Source organism: Mandrillus leucophaeus, unplaced genomic scaffold (assembly GCF_000951045.1).
Source record: "Mandrillus leucophaeus isolate KB7577 unplaced genomic scaffold, Mleu.le_1.0 Scaffold227, whole genome shotgun sequence".
In the NCBI taxonomy this organism is placed as follows: Eukaryota; Metazoa; Chordata; class Mammalia; order Primates; family Cercopithecidae; genus Mandrillus; species Mandrillus leucophaeus.
In genome coordinates this window covers 3338989-3358649 of record NW_012102332.1, presented here as the reverse complement: position 1 = coordinate 3358649, position 19661 = coordinate 3338989, and the positions used below count along the sequence as shown (strand labels likewise).

General features: G+C 46.4%; 1 protein-coding gene across 7 annotated transcripts in view; it reads right to left on the bottom strand.

The window, feature by feature from the left end:
• NIPA2 (non imprinted in Prader-Willi/Angelman syndrome 2) overlaps positions 1-16897 on the bottom strand; it is a 42389-nt gene extending 25492 nt beyond the window's left edge. The window contains exons 1-6 of one of the 7 annotated variants that reach the window (XM_011981490.1): positions 16618-16897; positions 15747-15882; positions 10744-10858; positions 6942-7038; positions 4476-4707; positions 3090-3146 (exon numbers count right to left, since the gene is read on the bottom strand). In XM_011981490.1, coding sequence (XP_011836880.1) covers positions 3090-3146; positions 4476-4614 — 196 coding nt within the window. In that variant the 5' untranslated portion in view covers positions 4615-4707; positions 6942-7038; positions 10744-10858; positions 15747-15882; positions 16618-16897. Of the gene's footprint in view, positions 1-3089; positions 3147-4475; positions 4708-6941; positions 7039-10743; positions 10859-15746; positions 15883-16591 lie in introns of all 7 variants that reach the window. The other 6 variants (XM_011981487.1, XM_011981488.1, XM_011981492.1 and 3 more) reach the window with 6 other exon arrangements.
• Between the last annotated feature and the right edge of the window lie 2764 nt (positions 16898-19661).

Genomic DNA, 19661 nt, shown 5'->3' with positions numbered 1-19661 from the left:
TGAGAACAAATGGAGGGGGAACAAACTAAAAGAATTCTTCACTTAACTTTCACTTTTAAAATTACCTTAAATTAGGCCGGGCACGGTGGCTCACGCCTGTAATCCCAGCACTTTGGGAGGCCAAGGCGGGCGGATCATGAGGTCAGGAGATCGAGACCATCCTGGCTAACACGGTGAAACCCCGTCACTACTAAATACACAAAAAATTAGCTGGGCGAGGTGGCAGGCGCCTGTGGTCCCAGCTACTCGGGATGCTGAGGCAGGAGAATGGCGTGCACCCGGGAGGCGGAGCTTGCAATGAGCCAAGATCGCGCCACTGCACTCTAGCCTGGGCAACGGAGTGCGACTCCATCTCAAAAAAAAAAAAAATTACCTTAAATTGAGCAGAAATTTTAAAATTACATGGGCATATCAAACATGTTTTAATCAGATGGGTAAAAAAAAAAAAACCTTGTCATTCCATTTAAATGCACTATTAGGGTACAATAAATAGTGAGAAAGACTTGAATGCTTGGTGAGTAACACCAAGTATTTGATAGCACAACAGGGTGACTACAGTCAACAATTTTTTTCTTTTTTTTTTTTTGAGACTGAGTCTCACTCTATCGCCCAGGCTGGAGAGCAGTGACGCGATATCAGCTCACTGCAACTTCCACCTCCCAGGTTCAAGCGATTCTCCTGCCTCAGCCTCCCCAGTAGCTGTGACTACAGGCGCCCGCCACCATGCCCGGCTAATTTTTGGTATTTTTAGTAGATACAGGGTTTCACGATATTGGCCAGGCTGGTCTCGAACTCTTGACCTCAAGTGATCCGCCCGCCTTGGCCTTGCAAAGTGTTGGGATTACAGGTGTGAGCCACCTTGCTTGGCCCAGTAATAATTTAATTGTACACTTAAAAATAACTAAAAAAGGCCGGGTGCGGTGGTTCACATTTGTAATCCCAGCACTTTGGGAGGCCAAGGCGGACAGATCACGAGGTCAGGAGATGGAGACCATCCTGGCCAACATGGTGAAACCCCTTCCCTACTACAAATACAAAAATGAGCTGGGCTTGGTGGTGTGTGCCTGTAGTCCCAGCTACTTGGGAGGCTGAGGCAGGAGAATCGCTTGAACCCAGGAGGCGGAGGTTGGAGTGAGCCAAGATCGTGCCACTATACTCCAGCCTGGCGACAGAGCCAGACTCCGTGTCAAAAAATAAATACATACATACATACATATATATATACATAAATAACGCCCAGGCGCAGTGGCTCACAACTGTAATCCCAGCACTTTGGGAGGCCGAGGCAGGTGGATCACGAGGTCAGGAGTTCAAGACCAGCCTGGCCAACATGGTAAAACCCCATCTCTACTAAAAGTACAAAAATTAGCCGGGCATGGTAGCACGTGCCTATAATCCCAGCTACCCGGGTGGCAGAGGCAGAAGAATCGCTTGAACCCAGGAGGCAGAGGTTGTAGTGAGCCGGTATCGCACCAATGCACTCCAGCCTAGGTGACAAAAGCGAGACTCTGTCTCTAAATAAATAAATAAGAGAGTATAACTGGGGCCAGCCAGAGTAGTTAACATCTATAATCCCAGCACTTAAAGAGGCTGAGGCAGGAGATTAGCTTGAGCCCAGGAGTTCAAGACCAGCCTGGGCAACACAGCAAAAACCCGCAAATAAATAAAATAAAAAATAAAAAAATTAGTCGGGCATGGTGGCACACACTTGTAGTCCCAGCTACTTAGGGGGCTGAGATGTGGGGACTGCTTCAGCCTGGGAGGTTAAGACTGCAGTGAGCCATGATCACACTACTGCACTCCAGGCTAGGTGACAGAGTGAGACCCTGTCTCAAACAGAAAGAGTACTGCCGGGCACGGCGGCTCACGCTTGTAATCCCAGCACTTTGGGAGGCCGAGGCAGGCGGATCACGAGGTCAAGAGATCGAGACCAGCCTGGTCAACGTGTGAAACCCTGTCTCTACTAAAAACACAAACATTAGCTGGGCATGGTGGCGCACACCTGTACTCTCAGCTACTCAGGAGGCTGAGGCACGTTGCAGTCAGCCAAGATGGGCCATTGCATTCAAGTCTGGTGACAGAGCAAGATTCCATCTCAAAAAAAAAAAAAAAAAAAAAAAGTACTATTTGGATTGTTTGTACCACAAAGGATAAATTCCTGAGGGGATGGATAACCCATGGATACCATGATGCAATTATTACGAACTGCATGCCTTTATCAAAGGATCTCATGTACCCTATAAATACCTGCTGTGTAAATACCTACGACGTACTCACAAAAATTAAAAAACTAGGCCGGGTGCAGTGGCTCATGCCTATAATCCCAGCACTTTGGGAGGCCGAGGAGGGTGAATCACCTGAGGTCAGGAGTTCAAGACCAGCCTGACCAACATGGAGAAACTCCGTCTCTACTAAATTACAAAAAACTTAGCTGGGCGTGGGGGCACATGCCTGTAATCCCAGCTACTCGGGAGGCTGAGGCAGAAGAATTACTTGAACCCAGGAGGTGGAGGTTGCAGTGAGCTGAGATTGTGCCACTGCACTCCAGCCTGGGCAACAAGAGCAAAACTCCGTCTCAAAAAAAAAAATAAATAAATAAAAATAAATAGTAAAAGAACATGCTACTAAACTGCTGAACTTTTAAATTATGTATTTCAGTTATGTTAATTAAAAAATGAGATTTATGCCAGGTGCTGTGGCTCACGCCTGTAATCCCAACACTTTGGGAGGCCAAGATGGGTGGATCACCTGAAGTCAGGAGTTCGAGACCAGCATGACCAACATCGTGAATCCCCGTCTCTACTAAAAATACAAAAAATTAGCTGGGCGTGGTGGTGCACACCTGTAATCCCAGCTACTCGGGAGGCTGAGGCAGGAGAATCACTTGAACCCGGGAGGCGCAGGTTGCAGTGAGCCAAGATCACACCACTGCACTCCAGCCTGGGCGACAAAGTGAGGCTATCTCAAAAAAAAAAAAAAAATTAAATAAAGATTTATTTAAAACTTGCTAGTAATTAGGCTATAATACCATATGCAAATATCTTAATATACAGCTATCATATTTTTCTTGCAATGTTCTTTATACATACTTGACAGCAGTCCAGCCCACCACAACCATTCCTTAAGATATGCATGGCCACCTTGACCTGTGAATGAAGAAATATTTCACATCTTTGAAGATTGTAAGACTCCTATAAATTATGATAACTATTAATAACAACAGATTTTTAAATATCTCAGTTGCTACTTTAAATAAAGGTTTCGGCATGACTCGGGATTTCTCTGACAATTTCTTAATGATTGTCTTGCCAAGGTAAATGAGTCCTTTACAAGCATATCCATCATGAACAGTGAGAACACCTCTCAGGACCAAGCATCAGGGACTAGGGGAACAAGCAGTAGATGCTGACAGTGTCTCCTCTGTCCACTAAACCCCACAGAGGCTATCGTTTCATGTTTTTATGACTGCTGAATTACGTTTAGCCACAGAGATGGCACAGGGAAGAGAGAAAGATGCCAAAGCAGGTCTCCTCATGAGGTCCAATCAGGGCTAAAAATGAAGCCAGGGTAGAATGATGGAATGTGACCATAATGCCACTTAACACTGGGAGCTACCACGAGTGTTCCTGACAGAGGAGTGGGGGGAGGGGGGGGCAATCATCCTGATGACCCCGCAGGGTCTTGTGACTTCTCAGTGATTTCTGGAGAAACCACCTACACCAGCCAGAAGCTCACTAAACTAGACACTCTTCAAGCTGCGGAAGCCCTCTCTTTCCTTCCTGCCAAAATGTTGAAGTTCAAAGTCAGAACTTCTACTATTATGGACAAAAGATCCCAGCCCTTAATAAATTGTGATTCTAACCATGGACTTTTGTTTTTCTTTTTTGGGGGGGACAGAGTCTCACTCCGTCACCCAGGCTGCAGTGCAGTGGTGCATTTCGGCTGCCTTCCAGGTTCAATCGATTCTCCTGCCTCAGCCTCCCAAGTAGCTGGGATTACAGGCCAGGCCACCATGGCCGGCTAATTTTTGTATTTTTAGTAGAGATGGGGTTTCACCATGTTGGCCAGACCGGTCTTGAACTCCTGACCTCAGGTAATCCACCCGCCTCAGCCTCCCTAAGTGCTGGGATTACAGGCATGAGCCACCATGCCCAGCCTAACCATGGACTCTGATTTCCTTCCCTGCAGATATATCAAAATTTAAAGAAAACGCTGGATGCTACTTCAGCATTGGTCCCTGTTTCCACTTTGATGATAACCGCAGGACTGAGCAGTTAACTAATTATGACATCTTCTCACTTCTTTTCTCTTTATAAATAACCAAGTATCAACTCTGTAAACATTTAGGACTCCTGCACAGTTCAAAGTTTCACCACACACTCATGAGGATGAAGATGTGGTCTTCTACAATCAAAGACCCTGAGTATGCAGATACACACTGAGGTCACCTCAGAGTCACACAGGGCATGACCTACCTGCTCTCATAGAGCCTTTCCTGGCAAGTCGAAGAAGGCCTTTTTTTTTCAAAATGAAACTTCCTCCAATGAAAATGCTGGAGCTCATAGCCAATCCCAGACCAATATAGAAGTCATAGTTTCCACGCCCCTGGCTCATTTCGTTTGTTACTTAAGGAGTTCCCGTGAATCACATTGATCACAGAACAGAGAAACCGCTGGTACTAGAGGCAGACTGAAGCAGTCTTCAAACCTAAACAATACAAAATGAAATGTGGTTTTCACAGAATGCTCATGACAGCTCACATGCAATTCAAAATTTTATACCACTACTCTACTCCTAAAGAAAAAATATCTCCTCCATTACTAATATCAATAAATATTTATTATTTAAATTTAGCACCAACCTGTATATTTCTTTGAATTATGGCAAAAGATACGATCATGATATAAAACCAAGTTTAAACTGATTTCATAAACTCTGATCCCACATTTTTAAAAAAATGTTTCTTGGCCGGGCGCGGTGGCTCACGCCTGTAGTCCCAGCACTTTGGGAGGCCGAGGCGAGCGGATCACGAGGTCAGGAGATCAAGACCATCCTGGCCAACACGGTGAAACCCCGTCTCTACTGAAAATACAAAATATTAGCCGGGCGTGGCGGCGGGAGCCTGTAGTCCCAGCCACTTGGGAGGCTGAGGCAGAGCGGCAGAAACCCGGGAGGTGGAGCTTGCAGTGAGCCGAGATCAGCCACTGCACTCCAGCCTGGGCGACAGTGCGAGACTCCCTCTCAAAAAAAAAAAAAAAAAAGTTTCTAGCCTTAATAAAACTCTGATTAAAAAAACTTCTGCAGAATAAAATATTAGGCATAACAATATACAAATCTAGTTTGGAAATACATTTATCAGGTTCTCTTTGTGTCCTTTTGAATAATCTATACAAAGAAACTCAAAATTTTCTCACCTATACATCTTCTTCTTAGCAACATGTGGATATAAGCATATGCTAATTTATTTATTTAGCCTCTTTGGGGATGTGTTGACAGAAGGCAGATTTCACATTATCTGTTATCAGAGGATAACAATTCTTGCAGAGAAGTGTCTGTTGGGGCACGCAGTATGGTACTGGTGGCCTTTGGAAAACGTGAGGACCATGCTATCTGGAGGGCTCAATCCTCCAGGCGAGACAGGAAGCAGAGGCTTACCAAAGACTACAACTTTTTCCCAAATGGCCAACTCATAAACTCAGTTGACAAATGATCTAAAGCACAGTGTGGATAGCAGAGAAAAAACAGTTTTTAGTAACATGACTGGTTGTAACTGCCAGTCCAGCTTTCTAGCACATCTTGGGATTTTTAGTCCCACAATTTGACTTCTGAGTTCCAAAACTAACCTGCAATTCAGTCAGGACCCTAACTAGCCACGTTTTTCCACTTCCACTTTTTTTCCACTAGCCACGTTTTTCCACGTTTTCCACTTGTGGTTAAAAGACACTGGCTTTTAACCAAAGCAACTTCAGCTTCCTGTCCACCTGGCCCCTCAATCACTTTATCCATCCACTCAAACAGTACTGACTGCATATTATGTGCTAAGCGTTCATTATGCTAAGCTCTCTAGCTTCACAAGGAAGATAGACAGGAGATAACATTACTGCAGTGATACTGCAATAATGGCAAACACAGCATTATCACACTGAGTTGATATTACTCCCAAGAAATAAAAAAGTCCAATGTTTTTGACTTGTCTGTTAAGGTGCATTATCACTCCTGTATGATTCAATGGGAAGACTATCCTCCCTCACCCCTGATTTGCAGCGTGGCCATCAAGCTTGCTCTGGCCAATGGGAGGCAGGTGTAAGGAACAGAGTGCCAGTTCTGAGTCTACACCCAGAGGCCTCTCTTCCTTCTGCCTGCCCCTTCGCACCCTGACACAGCCACAGGAAGCGCATGTCCTCATCACAACAGAGTGAAGGGCACAGAACAAAATCACCCCAGTGACTCACAGAACCGTGAGCATGATCTAAGTGCTCATTCCTATACGCCACTGAGATAGCTAACTCATATACACAAACAGGCTTACTGCAAGTATAAAGTTTCCACCCCGATTTTTGAAAAAACAAAAATTTTCTGTGGAAAACAGGGATTCAGTGATGGGTAAGAGCTGGGGGAAGGGTACACAGGGATTCATTGTATTACTGTATCTGCTTTTGTGTATTTCTGAACATTTCCATATTAACGTTTTTAAAATACAACCTATAGTGCTCAAAAGGTACAAGGATGCCAAGGTAGAAACCACCAGCAAGTCCCAAAAGCCAGGTCACCCCACAACCTAAGACAAAAGAATACTGCAACACTGGGTCGGGCACGGTGGCTCACACCTGTAATCCCAGCACTCTGGGAGGCTGAGGCGGGTGGATCACAAGGTCAGGAAGTGAAACCCTGTCTCTACTAAAAATACAAAAACAAAATTAGCCGGGAGTGGTGACAGGCGCCTGTAGTCCCAGCTACTCGGGAGGCTGAGGCAGAAGATGGCGTAAACCCGGGAGGGGGAGACTGCAGTAAGCTGAGATCACACCACTGCACTCCAGCCTGGGTGACAGGGCGAGACTGTCCCCAAAAAAATACTGAAACACTGAAAGAAGACACTCAATTCAAAAAGGTGCTGAGTTATTATTTTTTTTGAGATGGAGTCTCGCTTGCCCAGGCTGGAGTGCAGTGGCGAGATCTCGGCTCAAAGCAAGCTCTGCCTCCCGGGTTCACGCCATTCTCCTGCCTCAGCCTCCTGAGTAGCTGGGACTACAGGTGCGCACCACCACGCCCGACTAATTTTTTTTTTTTTTTTGGATTTTTAGTACAGACTAAAATCTGTTGCACTGTGTTAGCGAGGATGGTCTCGATCTCCTGACCTCGTGATCCACCCGTCTCAGCCTCCCAAAGTGCTGGGATTACAGGCGTGAGGCACCACGCCCAGCCGGTGCTGAGTTCTTACAAGTATCCATCATAATCTCATGGATGAGACTGTCTACCTGAAAGCCTTCCAGAACTGAACTCTCCCTTAACAGATTTGGAAAAGTACCCTAGTCCCCTTTGTGCCATTCATAAGGCAAGATGATTCCATGAGAAAAGTCTTAGGTCTGGAGACCCCGTCTTGCTTCCAGCTGGAGGTGTGATCTTGGATGAGTCACAACATTAACAGAAAAATACATGAAAAGAAAGAAGCTACGCAATCTAAGGTATTACCCACTTTACGTGCCAAATACTGGTCATCTCAAGCCTCAAGTTAACTTCAGCATACCTATGGAATAATTCTAGACAGGTGAGTCTTATTGACAGTAAAAATAAATTACAGAGATGTAAACACATTTAGAGACAAGGTAGAACTTGGGAACAAGATGTCAAGGACAATCATCATTTCTACATACTACAAGACTGCAACAAAAAACAAGTGTGCTTACATTGTTCCCACCGCATCCTATGTGACCTGTTTATCTGTATTTATGAGCCAGTCTCCTGCATCAGACTGTAAGCTCCTGGGCTCCTGCATGTTATTCGCCCTTTTAGCCTACGCGCACAGCTATCTGGTAGTCTCAAAATAGGTCTTAATACCTGTTTTCTGGGCGAATATGGATGAATGGAATAATTCTGCTTTTGTTTTTTTGAGACAGAGTCTTGCTCTCTCGCCCAGGCTGGAGTGCAGTGGCGCGATCTCGGCTCACTGCAACCTCTACTTTCTGGGTTCAAGTGATTCTCCTGCCTCAGTATCTGAGTAGCTGGGACTACAGGCACAAGCTGCTATGCCCAGCTAATTTTTGTATTTTCAGTAGAGACAGAGTTTCACTATGTTGGCCAGGCTAGTTTGAAACTCCTGACCTTGAGTGATCCGCCCAGCCTTCCAAAGTGCTGGGATTACAGGCATGAGCCACCAGCCCGGTCAAATGGAATAATTCATTATTAGCCCTTAGAAACAGCCAGACACAGTGGTACATACCAGGAGGCTGAGGCAGAAGGATAGATTGAGACCAGGAGTTCAAGTTTAGCCAGGGCAACATAGTTACACCTGGTCTCAAACAAAAAAACAAAGCAGCCATTAATAAACAGAAAACTACTGCATCATTTAGATCAGCATCCTAAAATGTAACCGACGTTTTATTGTTAATTATTGTTTAATTATCATGCACGTTTTACTGCTGTGGAAGTGACTACCTGACAGCTGTATTGCTCACGATATACTTTTTTTTTTTTTGAGACCCAGTCTTGCTCTGTTGCCCAGGCTGGAGTGCAGTGGCGCGATCTCAGCTCATTGCAAGCTCTACCTCCTGGGTTCACACCATTCTCCTGCCTCAACCTCCCAACTAGCTGGGGCTACAGGTGTCCGCCACCACGCCTGGCTAATTTTTTTTATTTTTAGTAGAGATGGGGTTTCACCATGTTAGCGAGGATGGTCTCGATCTCCTGGCCTTGTGATCCGCCCACCTCAGCCTCCCAAAGTGCTAGGATTACAGGCGTGAGCCACCACGCCTGGCCATTGCTCACCATACACTTTCTAAAAGTTCTATGGTAATAGAACAAATCAAATTCATAGTCTGAATATTCCATAAGCAATAAAATTGAAGCTTCTCACCAATACAAATGATGCCCAGAAATAAGTCAGGTTTATCTACAATTCTAATCCCAGTACAATAATAGATTCACAAATCCAAATTTAAATTATTTTTTTTTTTTGGAGACAGGGTCTCATTCTGTCACTCAGGCTGCAGTGCAGTGGCACAACCATGGTTCACTGCAACCTCGACTTCCCAGGCTCAAGTGATCCTCCCACCTCAGCCTCTCCAGTAGCTGGGACCGTAAGTGTGCAGCACTACACTGCCTGGCTAATTCTGGTATTTTTTTGTAGACACAGAGTTTCACCACGATGCCCAGGCTGGTCTAGAACTCCTGAGCTCAAGCGATCTGCCTGCCTCAGTTTCCCAAACTGGTAGATTACAGGTGTCGTCAGCCTCTGCATCCTGCCCAGATTTTACTTATACTATGAACCTTTCAAATAACTACTTGGTAACTACTTAATTTACTAATATTTACTAACACTTAATATTAACTTTCACTAAATGCAAGTTACATACATATGGTGTAAGGTCTAAAATTAAGACCCAATATTACATGTTGCCTTGACATCTGGTAAAAACCGGGAGCTTTTCATGGTCTCAGGGCAAGTTTCCCTCCCCATGATGCCAAACAATTCTCGTCACAGTGACCAGGCACAGGTACAGTTCTTGCTTATGTCTGAGAAGTAGGCCCCATTGCCCTGCCAGCCCGAAGAATTATTAAAGCAAGTATTAAAGTCTTTCTGCAGGAACCACAGGCACTCTCCTTACCACAAAGCCTGCCTCCCGCGGCCCCTGGTTCTCCATTCTATCCTGAGCGAAAGACTACGAAACTTACGTCCATCTCATCTGCTCAGTGTCAGTATTCTGGATGGGAATCCCTCTCCCACTGACAAGGTCAAGAGGTGATTAAAACAATATATAAAATGGAATTCTATTGATTGAATCCTAAGGTCATTGGAAATCATTCCTAACCTTACTAAGGCTATCATATGAGATTTTCTCCACATTTATTTTACATAAAGTTTCATGATGCTATTTATCTATTTTCCCCTTTCCCCTTTATTTTAATCTATGTGTTACGGGAAATTTCAAACACAAAAAGCAGAGAGGAGGCCTTTTCTGACCAGTTGGGTCCACCACGTGCATGTGGCTTTGGAGAGTCCCCCTGGCCAGGCACCCGCCTCCTGCCCACCTCATTTCCTAACACAGGAACCTGACACCCTCGGACAGGCCCTCCCCTCCTCCTCCTGCAACCCAAAGCCTGCTCTCCACTGAAGGCCAGGGCACACCTGAAACTGTGCTACAAAGACTTCTGCAATTAACTCCAGCCCACAGGCATTTTCTCTTCTTTCCACTAGTTACTTAGCCTTTTCAATTTAATTCTCAATTACTGTTTTATCTTCAAGGTAAACTCTTTAAGTTCCTTAAAAACAATTACTTAGGTTTATTGTGGTGGTTTCCCCACAAAAGGTACTCATTTACGATAGCAAATTTGATTTACAAGCCTTTCTAGAATAAGGCATATCACCAAATAAGGTTATTTGGTTGTTTTGTTTGTTCACTCATGGAACCGTACCAGTGTTTTTGTGTGGAGGGGTGGGGGATGACAAGCAACATAAAATTCGCAAGCCTTCAAATTATAAAGCAGCCTTCTGCCACCAAGAAAACAAGTGATCTCATTCTGACTTACCGTTTGAAAACAGGACATCAGAGGGAATGTGCTGAAATGAACGAGTTGCTTCTCAGACCTGGTCCCACTCTGCTCCCTCTCTCTGTAACTGAAGGTCAATCACAGCCGGGAGAGCCTGCAACAGAGATATTTCTTATTCTTAAGAATTAGCCATGAGGCAGGGCCAGTATTAAAGACAGATAAACAATAAAACTTTCTAAATTTCACTTCAACTAGGTTCCCAAACCACAGATGACGAGCTCCATCTGGTTAACCTGCCCAATTGACTTACAGGGACTCAGGGGAGTAATCCCAACTGTGACGACTGCTCAACAAACACTGAGGAGCTATTATCTGCCAGGCATTGAAGTTGATCAAAGGGCCTATCCTCAAGGAATCCACAACTAAGAGAATTAAACATTCCAAAAATAACCTATTGAAGTTTTACACACTTTTAAAGACTCTTATGATTTTCTGCTTATTCGCTTTGTGTGTGGGAGGGGAAGGGTTTTGTTTTGTTTTGTTCTGAGACAGTGCCTTGGTCTGTTTCCCAGGCTGGAGTGCAGTGGCGCGATCATTGCTCACTGCTGTCTCAAATGCCTAGGTTGCAGTGATCTCCCACCTCAGCCTCTCAAATCGACAGGACCACAGGTGCATACCACTCCACCTAGCTCGTTTTTTTGTTCTGCTTGTTCTCACTTTTTTTTTCCTTTTTTTTTTTCGAGACGGAGTCTCGCTCTGTCGCCCAGGCTGGAGCGCAGTGGCGCGATCTCGGCTCACTGCAAGCTCCGCCTCCCGGGTTCACGCCATTCTCTTGCCTCAGCCTCCCGAGTAGCTGGGACTACAGGTGCCTGCCATGACGCCCAGCTAATTTTTTATATTTTTAGTAGAGACAGGGTTTCACTGTGTTAGTCAGGATGGTCTCAATCTCCTAACCTCGTGATCTGCCCACCTCGGCCTCCCAAAGTGCTGGGATTACAGGAGTGAGCTACCTCACCCGGCCAACAAATTCAATTTTCACAACTGATTTTACTAATATTTGTAATGTGAACTTTCATTAAACATAAAACATGTCAAAAGTGGAATAAATACATCTCAAATAAAAGAAAATTGTAAAATTGGTCCACCTTCTTAAATAATGTGGAAAACATATAATTTAAGGAACAGGCAAAAATGGACAAGTATCTAATGAGGAAAACCTAAACTAGCACTTACTTTGTGAAATGATTATCAGTAGAGAACACGATCACCAAAGTTAGCAAACTTTAAAAATTACACCAACTGGGCTGGGTGTGGTGGCTCACACCTGTAACCCCAGCACCTTGGGAGGTCGAGGAGGGAGGATCGCCTGGGGTCAGGAGTTCGAGACCACCCTGGCCAACATGGTGAAATCCCGTCTCTACAAAACACACCTGGCCAACATGATGAAACCCTGTCTCTACAAAAACAAAAAAATTATTTTTTTGAATTTGCCGTGAGGGCGGGTGCCTGTAACCCCAGCTACTGGTGAGGCTGAGGCAGGACAATCGCTTGAACCCAGGAGGTGGAGGTTGCAGTGAGCCAAGACTGCATCATCGCACTCCAGCTTGGGCGACAGGAGAGTCATTTCAAAAAAACAGAAAAAAATTGCAAAGATTACACCAACTGAAGTACATGGACAGCATTAAACCTTTCACAGCACTTTTTGACATTTCACTTTAACAAAGGCTTAATGAAGAAGATATGTGGTAAGAGCCCACAATGAGGAACCAGGTCCAGAGATGTTAAGGAACTCGACACACAGCTGAGGTAGCAGAAGCAGAACTGTAAGATCCAGGCCTCCTCATCTCTGCCACTCTCAACCTCCTGCTGAAGGATTTAGAATCACTACCCCTGTTTGTAGCAAAAAGACTAAATCAGGTAACCTAGTAACAAAAACCCTGCACCATTTGTTCCAAACCTAACTTTTAGATCTTTCTTTTTTTTTGAGACGGAGTCTCACTCTGTCGCCCAGGCTGGAATGCAGTGGTGCGATCTCTGCTCACTGCAAGCTCCGCCTGCCGGGTTCACGCCATTCTCCTGCCTCAGACTCCCGAGCAGCAGGAACTACAGAGGCCCGCCACCATGCCAGGCTAATTTTTTGTATTTTTGTATTTTTTGGAGGCAGAGTCTCACTCTACTCCCCAGGCTGGAGTGCAGTGACATGATCTCAGCTCACTGCAACCTCCGCCTCCCAAGTTACAGTGATTCTCCTGCCTCAGCCTCCTGAGTAGCTAGGATTACAGGCACCTGCCACCACGTCTGGCTAATTTTTGTATTTTTAGTAGAGATGGGGTTTCGCTACATTGGTCAGGTTGGTGTTGAACTCCTGGCCTCGGGTCATCCGCCTGCCTCGGCCTCCCAAAGTGTTGGGATTACAGGTGTGAGTACCACACCTGGCCTAGATCTTATTTCCCGTACCATATTTCACACATCCAGTGTTCTACCCACGTCAGCACTCTGCTGCTATTCTAACCTGCTCCTACCTTTCCTCCTCCATATTTTGTTTGCACTAACTACCCCTCTGTTACGGTTACTTTGGTCGTTAACTCGTATTGCCTTCACTGTGGCTCCCAGTGAACATGCAGCTTGCTTATATCATTTATTCAACCAACATTTACTGAGCACGTACAATATTCTAAGAGCAGGGGTACAACAGCCCACATGGGGTTATCTACTGCTGGAGGTAGGGCGAAATAATAAACAAAATAAAGACATTATTCTGGAAAGTGGCAAACGTTATGGTGAAAAATAAAACATGTTAAGGGCACTGGGGTGTTGAGGTGGGGGATTCTGTTTTAATTACCGTAGTTAGGAGGCCTTGCTGAGCAGGTGACACTTGAGTAGAAGCTTCAAAGAGTTTTTTGAAAAGAACAAAGGAGAGAGAAGCAAGTGTAGGGGCTCTGAGGTATGAGCCGGTGTGCAGTTTCCTAAGAAAACAAAGGCCACTATGGCTGACCTTGAGTGAGGGTGAGATACATTAGAGTAAAAAAGTGAGTGTTGGCCGGGTGCGGTGGCTCATGCCTGTAATCCCAGCACTTTGGGAGGTCGAGGCGGGTGGATCATGAGGTCAGGAGTTCGAGACCAGCCTGGCCAACATGGTGAAACACCGTCTCTACTAAAAATACAAATATTAGCCAGGCATGGTGGCAGGCGCCTGTAATCCCAGCTACTCGGGAGGCTGAGGCAGGAGAATCGCTAGAAACTAGAGGGCGGAGGTTGTAGTGAGCCATGATTGCGCAGCTGCACCCAGCCTGGGCAACAAGAGCGAAACTCCATCTCAAAAAAAAAAAAAAAAAAAAAAAGGTTGACTGTCAGATCACCTGGGGCCCTATGGGCCATACATAAACCCAAAAGGCAAGGAACAGATCTGCAACCCATTTATTTGGCCAGATCATAATTTATTTTCATCTGGAGCCATTATAGAACTATTTCAGTAGTTCTTCTTTCAAGTTTATTTACATAAAACAAATAGAGATGCAGAAATGTTTAAGACTAAGCATGCTCTAGTCTGAGGGGTGTATTTGATTCTATGATACAGATAAATCTGTGTAAATAGTGCAAATTTGAGATTTATGTTATGGGAACATCCAGACAGTAACAGTCACTGTAGCAGAGCAAATCAACAATCTGTCATCTCATGTGGTTACTTTTTTATGATAAAAACAGCTAAAATCTACTCATTGAAGGAAAATCTCTACTACAATTTCATTAGCTGTAATTCTCAAGTTGTACACCCTGAATATCTGCTACTTTGTATCCTGTGACCTAAATCTCCCATTTCCTCTCCCACTCCCAACCCATCTTTTATTCTCTACAGAAATCTTATCTTTTTGTTCAATATCACAATGTATAGCAATCAAATAAATCAGAGTTTAAATGAAGCTTATACCTTCCATGAAAAAAATGTAATATTCAGTCATGTGTTTTAAATATGGGTAAACCATATTTACCTATTAGAAATATTCTGAAAACATGTGGAATTCTTATTATCTTTCCCTAACAACAGCTACCACTTACTGAGCACCTCCCTAGCCACTATTCCATGCATCATTTCTATTCTACACAATGAGATGAAAGTATCAGTTTACAGCTAAGAAAGGAAACCTCCCAGAGGTAAAGTCACATGCAGAGGACTACATAGAAAGGGCCTTTACTTCTAAACCTGACTGCCCACATTACATTAAAACCTTAGAGCTCTTAGGTCGGGCGCGGTGGCTCACACCTGTAATCCCAGCACTTTGGGAGGCCGAGGCGGGCCGATAACCTGAGGTCAGGAGTTCGAGACCAGCCTGGCCAACATGGTGAAACCCCGTCTCTACTAAAAACGCAAAAACTAGCCGGGCGTGGTGGCGGACACCTGTAATCCTAGCTACTCGGGAGGCTAAGGCAAGAGAATCACTAGAACCCGAGAAGCAGAGGTTGCAGTGGGTAGAGATTGTGCCACTGCAGTCCAGCCTGGGTGACAGAGCAAGACTCCGTCTCAAAAAACAACAAAAACAAACAAACAAAACAACTTTAGAGCTCTTAGTTTTTTACGAAATCTTTACTACTTGGTTTCCACTGCTATCTAAGTTAGCGGAGGCCCGGCACCGTGGCTCACACCTGTAATCCCCGCACTTTGGAGGCCAAGGTGGTTGGATCGCATGAGTTCCGGATATGGAGACTAGCCTGTGTGAAACATAGTGAAACCCTGGCTCTAAAAAAAGTACAAAAATTAGCCAGGCAAGGTGCCGCACGTCTGTGGTCCCAGCTACTGGGGAGGCTGAGGTGGGAGGACCGCTTGAGCCCGGGAGGCGTAGAGCCCAGATCGCACCCTCTAGCCTGGGGAAAGAGCAACACGTTGGCTCAAAACCTTAAATACATAAGCTAGATTTAATTTTTTCCAACCTCTCACTTGGTTAACAATTTTTTAAAGGAGTACTGTACTTACAAATATTACAGAAGCTAAATCTCCAACCCTAACTAGGCAACAATATTAGTTATAAATTACAATTTTAACTTACATGTAAGTTTAATATGGTCTCTTTTATGAAAAAAAGGCTCGGAGAGGTTAGAGATGACTTATTCACTCTCATTTCCTCGTAAGTACCACCCTTTATTCTCATTTAAAGTCTCAAACCCTGGCCGAGTAGCTCCAGCCTAGAAAGAAGAAAACACAGAAGCAGGCAGAAGACTCAAGTTACTGAGCACGTTGTAAAATCTGGTTACCAGCCTTCACACTCATTTTGTTAACCAATCAACAGAAAACCTACTCAACCCAGCATAACTACTGCTTCGACAGGCAGCTTACTGAACGGACACGCTCGACTCTGATTACTTCCTCTTACTAAAAAAAGTATTAACCGGGCACATGGCTGTACACAGGATTTCCAGAAACAGCACTTAACATGCAGTCCTGTATTACAGGAACTGACAACCTAGAAAAGAAACTAAGGAGACACAAACACAAAACTAAACACACAGTTTTGCGCAAGTGTATAGAGAGGGAAATAGGATTCCGTGATTTTACAAAAGGAAATTTAAAAAGCCAGGCTCAAAACGTTACAGCGGACTTCCTAGGCTTCACCGTCAGTTATGATCCCCGCAGCAGCTGAAGCCACCTTCTAAAACTCCCCAAGACAAACGAAACTGTTTTAACAAACTTAATGAACATGCGTCCCCCACACGGCCAAAGAGCCAGGCTTCCGTGGGACTGAACCGCAACCCGATTCACGGTGGGTTTCCTCACTGAGGATTACCAGAAAAACCGCTTCCAACTCAGTACACCCGGAAAGGAAAGTTGCCCGGAGAACCCTTCTCCGACACAAGACGGGCGGGTTCGCCCGCAAGTCAGCCCCTTGGCGCCCGCCTGAAAGGAAGGAGTGGCGACCTCACCCTAGCCGGCAGGCCGGCCGCGCGGCTTCCCCTCGGCGGCGCTGCCCGGGGCACCGCGGCTCACACCCCCACACAGGCCGCCCAGTCCTGCGCTCGCACGGCCACCGCCTTCGTCGCCGTCCAGTGGGAGGTGCGAGCATTCGGGGCTGAAGCCGTGCGCACCGCCTCCTCCATGTAGAAGAGCGAGGAAAATCTGCCAAGGACAACCTCCCGCCCCGCCGTCACCACCGCTGCCGGGACCCAGGGCCGGCGCCGGAAAACATAGGCGCGGCTAAATGACGCAAGAGACCGCGCGCGCACGCGCAGTGCCGCGCGACAGACACCCCGCCCCCGGTGCTCTCTCCCGCCGCGTTCCGCTTCCTTTACAAGGCCCGGGTCCGCTGAGCGCGGAGGGCGGGGCGCGTAGCGTGCAGGGGCGGGGACGGCGGCGAGGCGGGACCGGGCGAGGGACGAGGCTGAAAGGGTAGTAAGCGGTAAAGTATTCTGCTAGGTGCCGTTGGCCGATCAGGAGTTCAAAATCAAAGTCCGGCTTGGCGCTTATTTAAAACCAGGAGAGGATTCTGGGCCGGGCGCGGTGGCTCACGCCTGTAATCCCAGCACTTTGGGAGGCCGAGTTGGGTGGTTCGTGAGGTCAGGAGTTTGAAACCGGCCTGACCAACATGGTGAAACCCTGTCTCCACTAAAAATACAAAAATTAGCTGGGCGTGTTGGTGCGCGCCTGTAATCCCAGCTACTCCAGGGGCTGAGGCAGGAGAATGGCGGGAACCCGGGAGGCGGAGGTTGCAGTGAGCCGAGATCACGCCACTGCACTCCAGCCTGGGCGACAGAGCGAGGCTCCGTCTCAAAAATAAATAAATAAAAGAAAATGAGGGTTTCCAGGCACAGTCACAGTGTGAAGCTGCATTTAATTGGTGTTCCCGGGCGATGCCATAGGGGAACGATGCTCCAAAGAGGGCAGGAGGTGGGGAAAGGGTGGATCCAAAGCTGAGGGCGGGACGGGGCGGGGCCCAAATAGCAGCGGTACTTCGACCGCCCGTGGGCGCTTCCTTACTGACCGGATCCCGGAATAGATGCCAGGTTGAGGTTTGGTGAAAGCCTGCCTGGAGACACTGAGAGCAGATTGATTGATTGATTGATTGATTTTGAGACGTAGTCTCGCTTGGTCGCCAGACTGGAGTGCAGTGGCACGATCTTGGCTCACTGCAACCTCCGCCACCCCCGGCCAATTTTCGCATTTTTAGTAGACACGGGGTTTCACCATGGTTGGTCAGGATGGTCTCGATCTCTTGACCTCGTGATCCACCCGCCTCAGCCTCCCAAAGTGGAGATTTATTTTTCATGAGACGCATAGGAAACCAACTGTTAGGCTATCTTGCCTTGGCTCCTCCTTGAAAGGAGAAATTCCTTGGGACCCACCAACGTGCTTTCAGAAGTAGTCAAAGACAGACCTCATTGGTAAGAAGCAAAGAGTAGCCAGCTAGAGTGAGGCCTCCTAGTAAATCAAGGATTCCTTGGTTGCAGGTGTAGACGTCCCTTAGGAATGTTGTTCCAGGTTGTGACTATACACAAAAACACTATTATATGAAATTCAAGCCAGGCGCAGTAGCTCACGCCTCTAATCTCAGCACTTTGGGAGGCCGAGGCGGGCGGATCACCTGAGGTTGGGAGTTCAAGACCAGCCTGACCAACATGGAGAAACCCCATCTCTACTAAAAATAAAAAACTAGCCAGGAGTGGTGGCGCATGCCTATAATCCCAGCTACTTGGGAGGCTGAGGCAGGTGAATTAATTGAACCTGGGAAGTGGAGGTTGCGGTGAGCTGAGATCCCGCCATTACACTCCAGCCTGGGCAACAAGAGCGAAACTCTGTCTCAAAAAAAAAAAAAAAAAAGGCCAGGCGCGGTGGCTCACGCCTGTAATCCCAGCACTGGAGGCTGAGGCGGGCGGATCACAAGGTCAGGAGATCGAGACCATCCTGGCGAACATGGTGAAACCCCGTTTCTACTAAAAATACAAAAAATTTGCCAGGCGTGGTGGCGGGCTCCTGTAGTCCCAGCTACTCGAGAGGCTGAGGCAGGAGAATGGTCTGAACCCGGGAGGCGGAGGTTGCAGTGAGCCGAGATCGCACCACTGCACTCCAGCCTGGGCGACAGAGCCAGACTTTGTCTCAAAAAAAAAAGAAAGAAAAATTCAAATCTTTTCAGGTGAGGATCTTTGTAAAATGAATTATGCGCTTATTGAAACAAAACCCCAAATATCATTTGTCCTTTTCAGGCTCTAATGCTGTTGGACTGTTGTGTGCTAGACTGTATACCCAGCCCCTGACCGCTCTGGTTTTGGTCTAGGTCACTATGCAGCTTCTAATTTTAAAGCTTTTAATCTGCCGTGAGCCTAGCAATCATCTCAAAACTGGCTCAGAGGACCTGTTGCTTTCTTTGGTCTCAGCCGTGTTTTGGCTAGATGACACTGTCAGATAAGGAATTATATTGAATATTGAAAGACAGTTGACATGTTGGTCTCAGGCAATGTGGTAGATTGATGAAAAATGACTCCAATTTCCCGCACATTTTGCAGTGACTTTGCAGCTCCAATCTATTTCCTGAATCTGCACTGGCCTTGGGACTGGCTTTGACCAAGAAAATGTGGCAGTTCCAGCCGAAATTATGATGCCTGGACTAGCCTGCTGGAGGAGGGGACCACATGGGGCAAAGCAAGCAGCAAAGCTGCCTGGCTAGATGCTGGCTGACCAGCATTGAGACCAGCCACCGAGCCAAGGTGGGGCAAGTCAGCAAAAGTGCTCCATTATCCCATAAACACATGAGGAAGAATAAATTATTATTGTCTTATTCACTTATTTTGGGGTAGATTGGAATGTAGCAATAACTAACTGATACAGATGTCAACAAACACCTCTAGGACAGAGGTCCCCAACCCCCTGGGCGGCAGACCAGTATGGGGCCGTGGCCTGTTAGGAACCGGGCCACAATAGGAAGTGAAAGGCGGGCAAGCAAGTGAAGCTTCATCTGTGTTTACAGTCTCTCCCC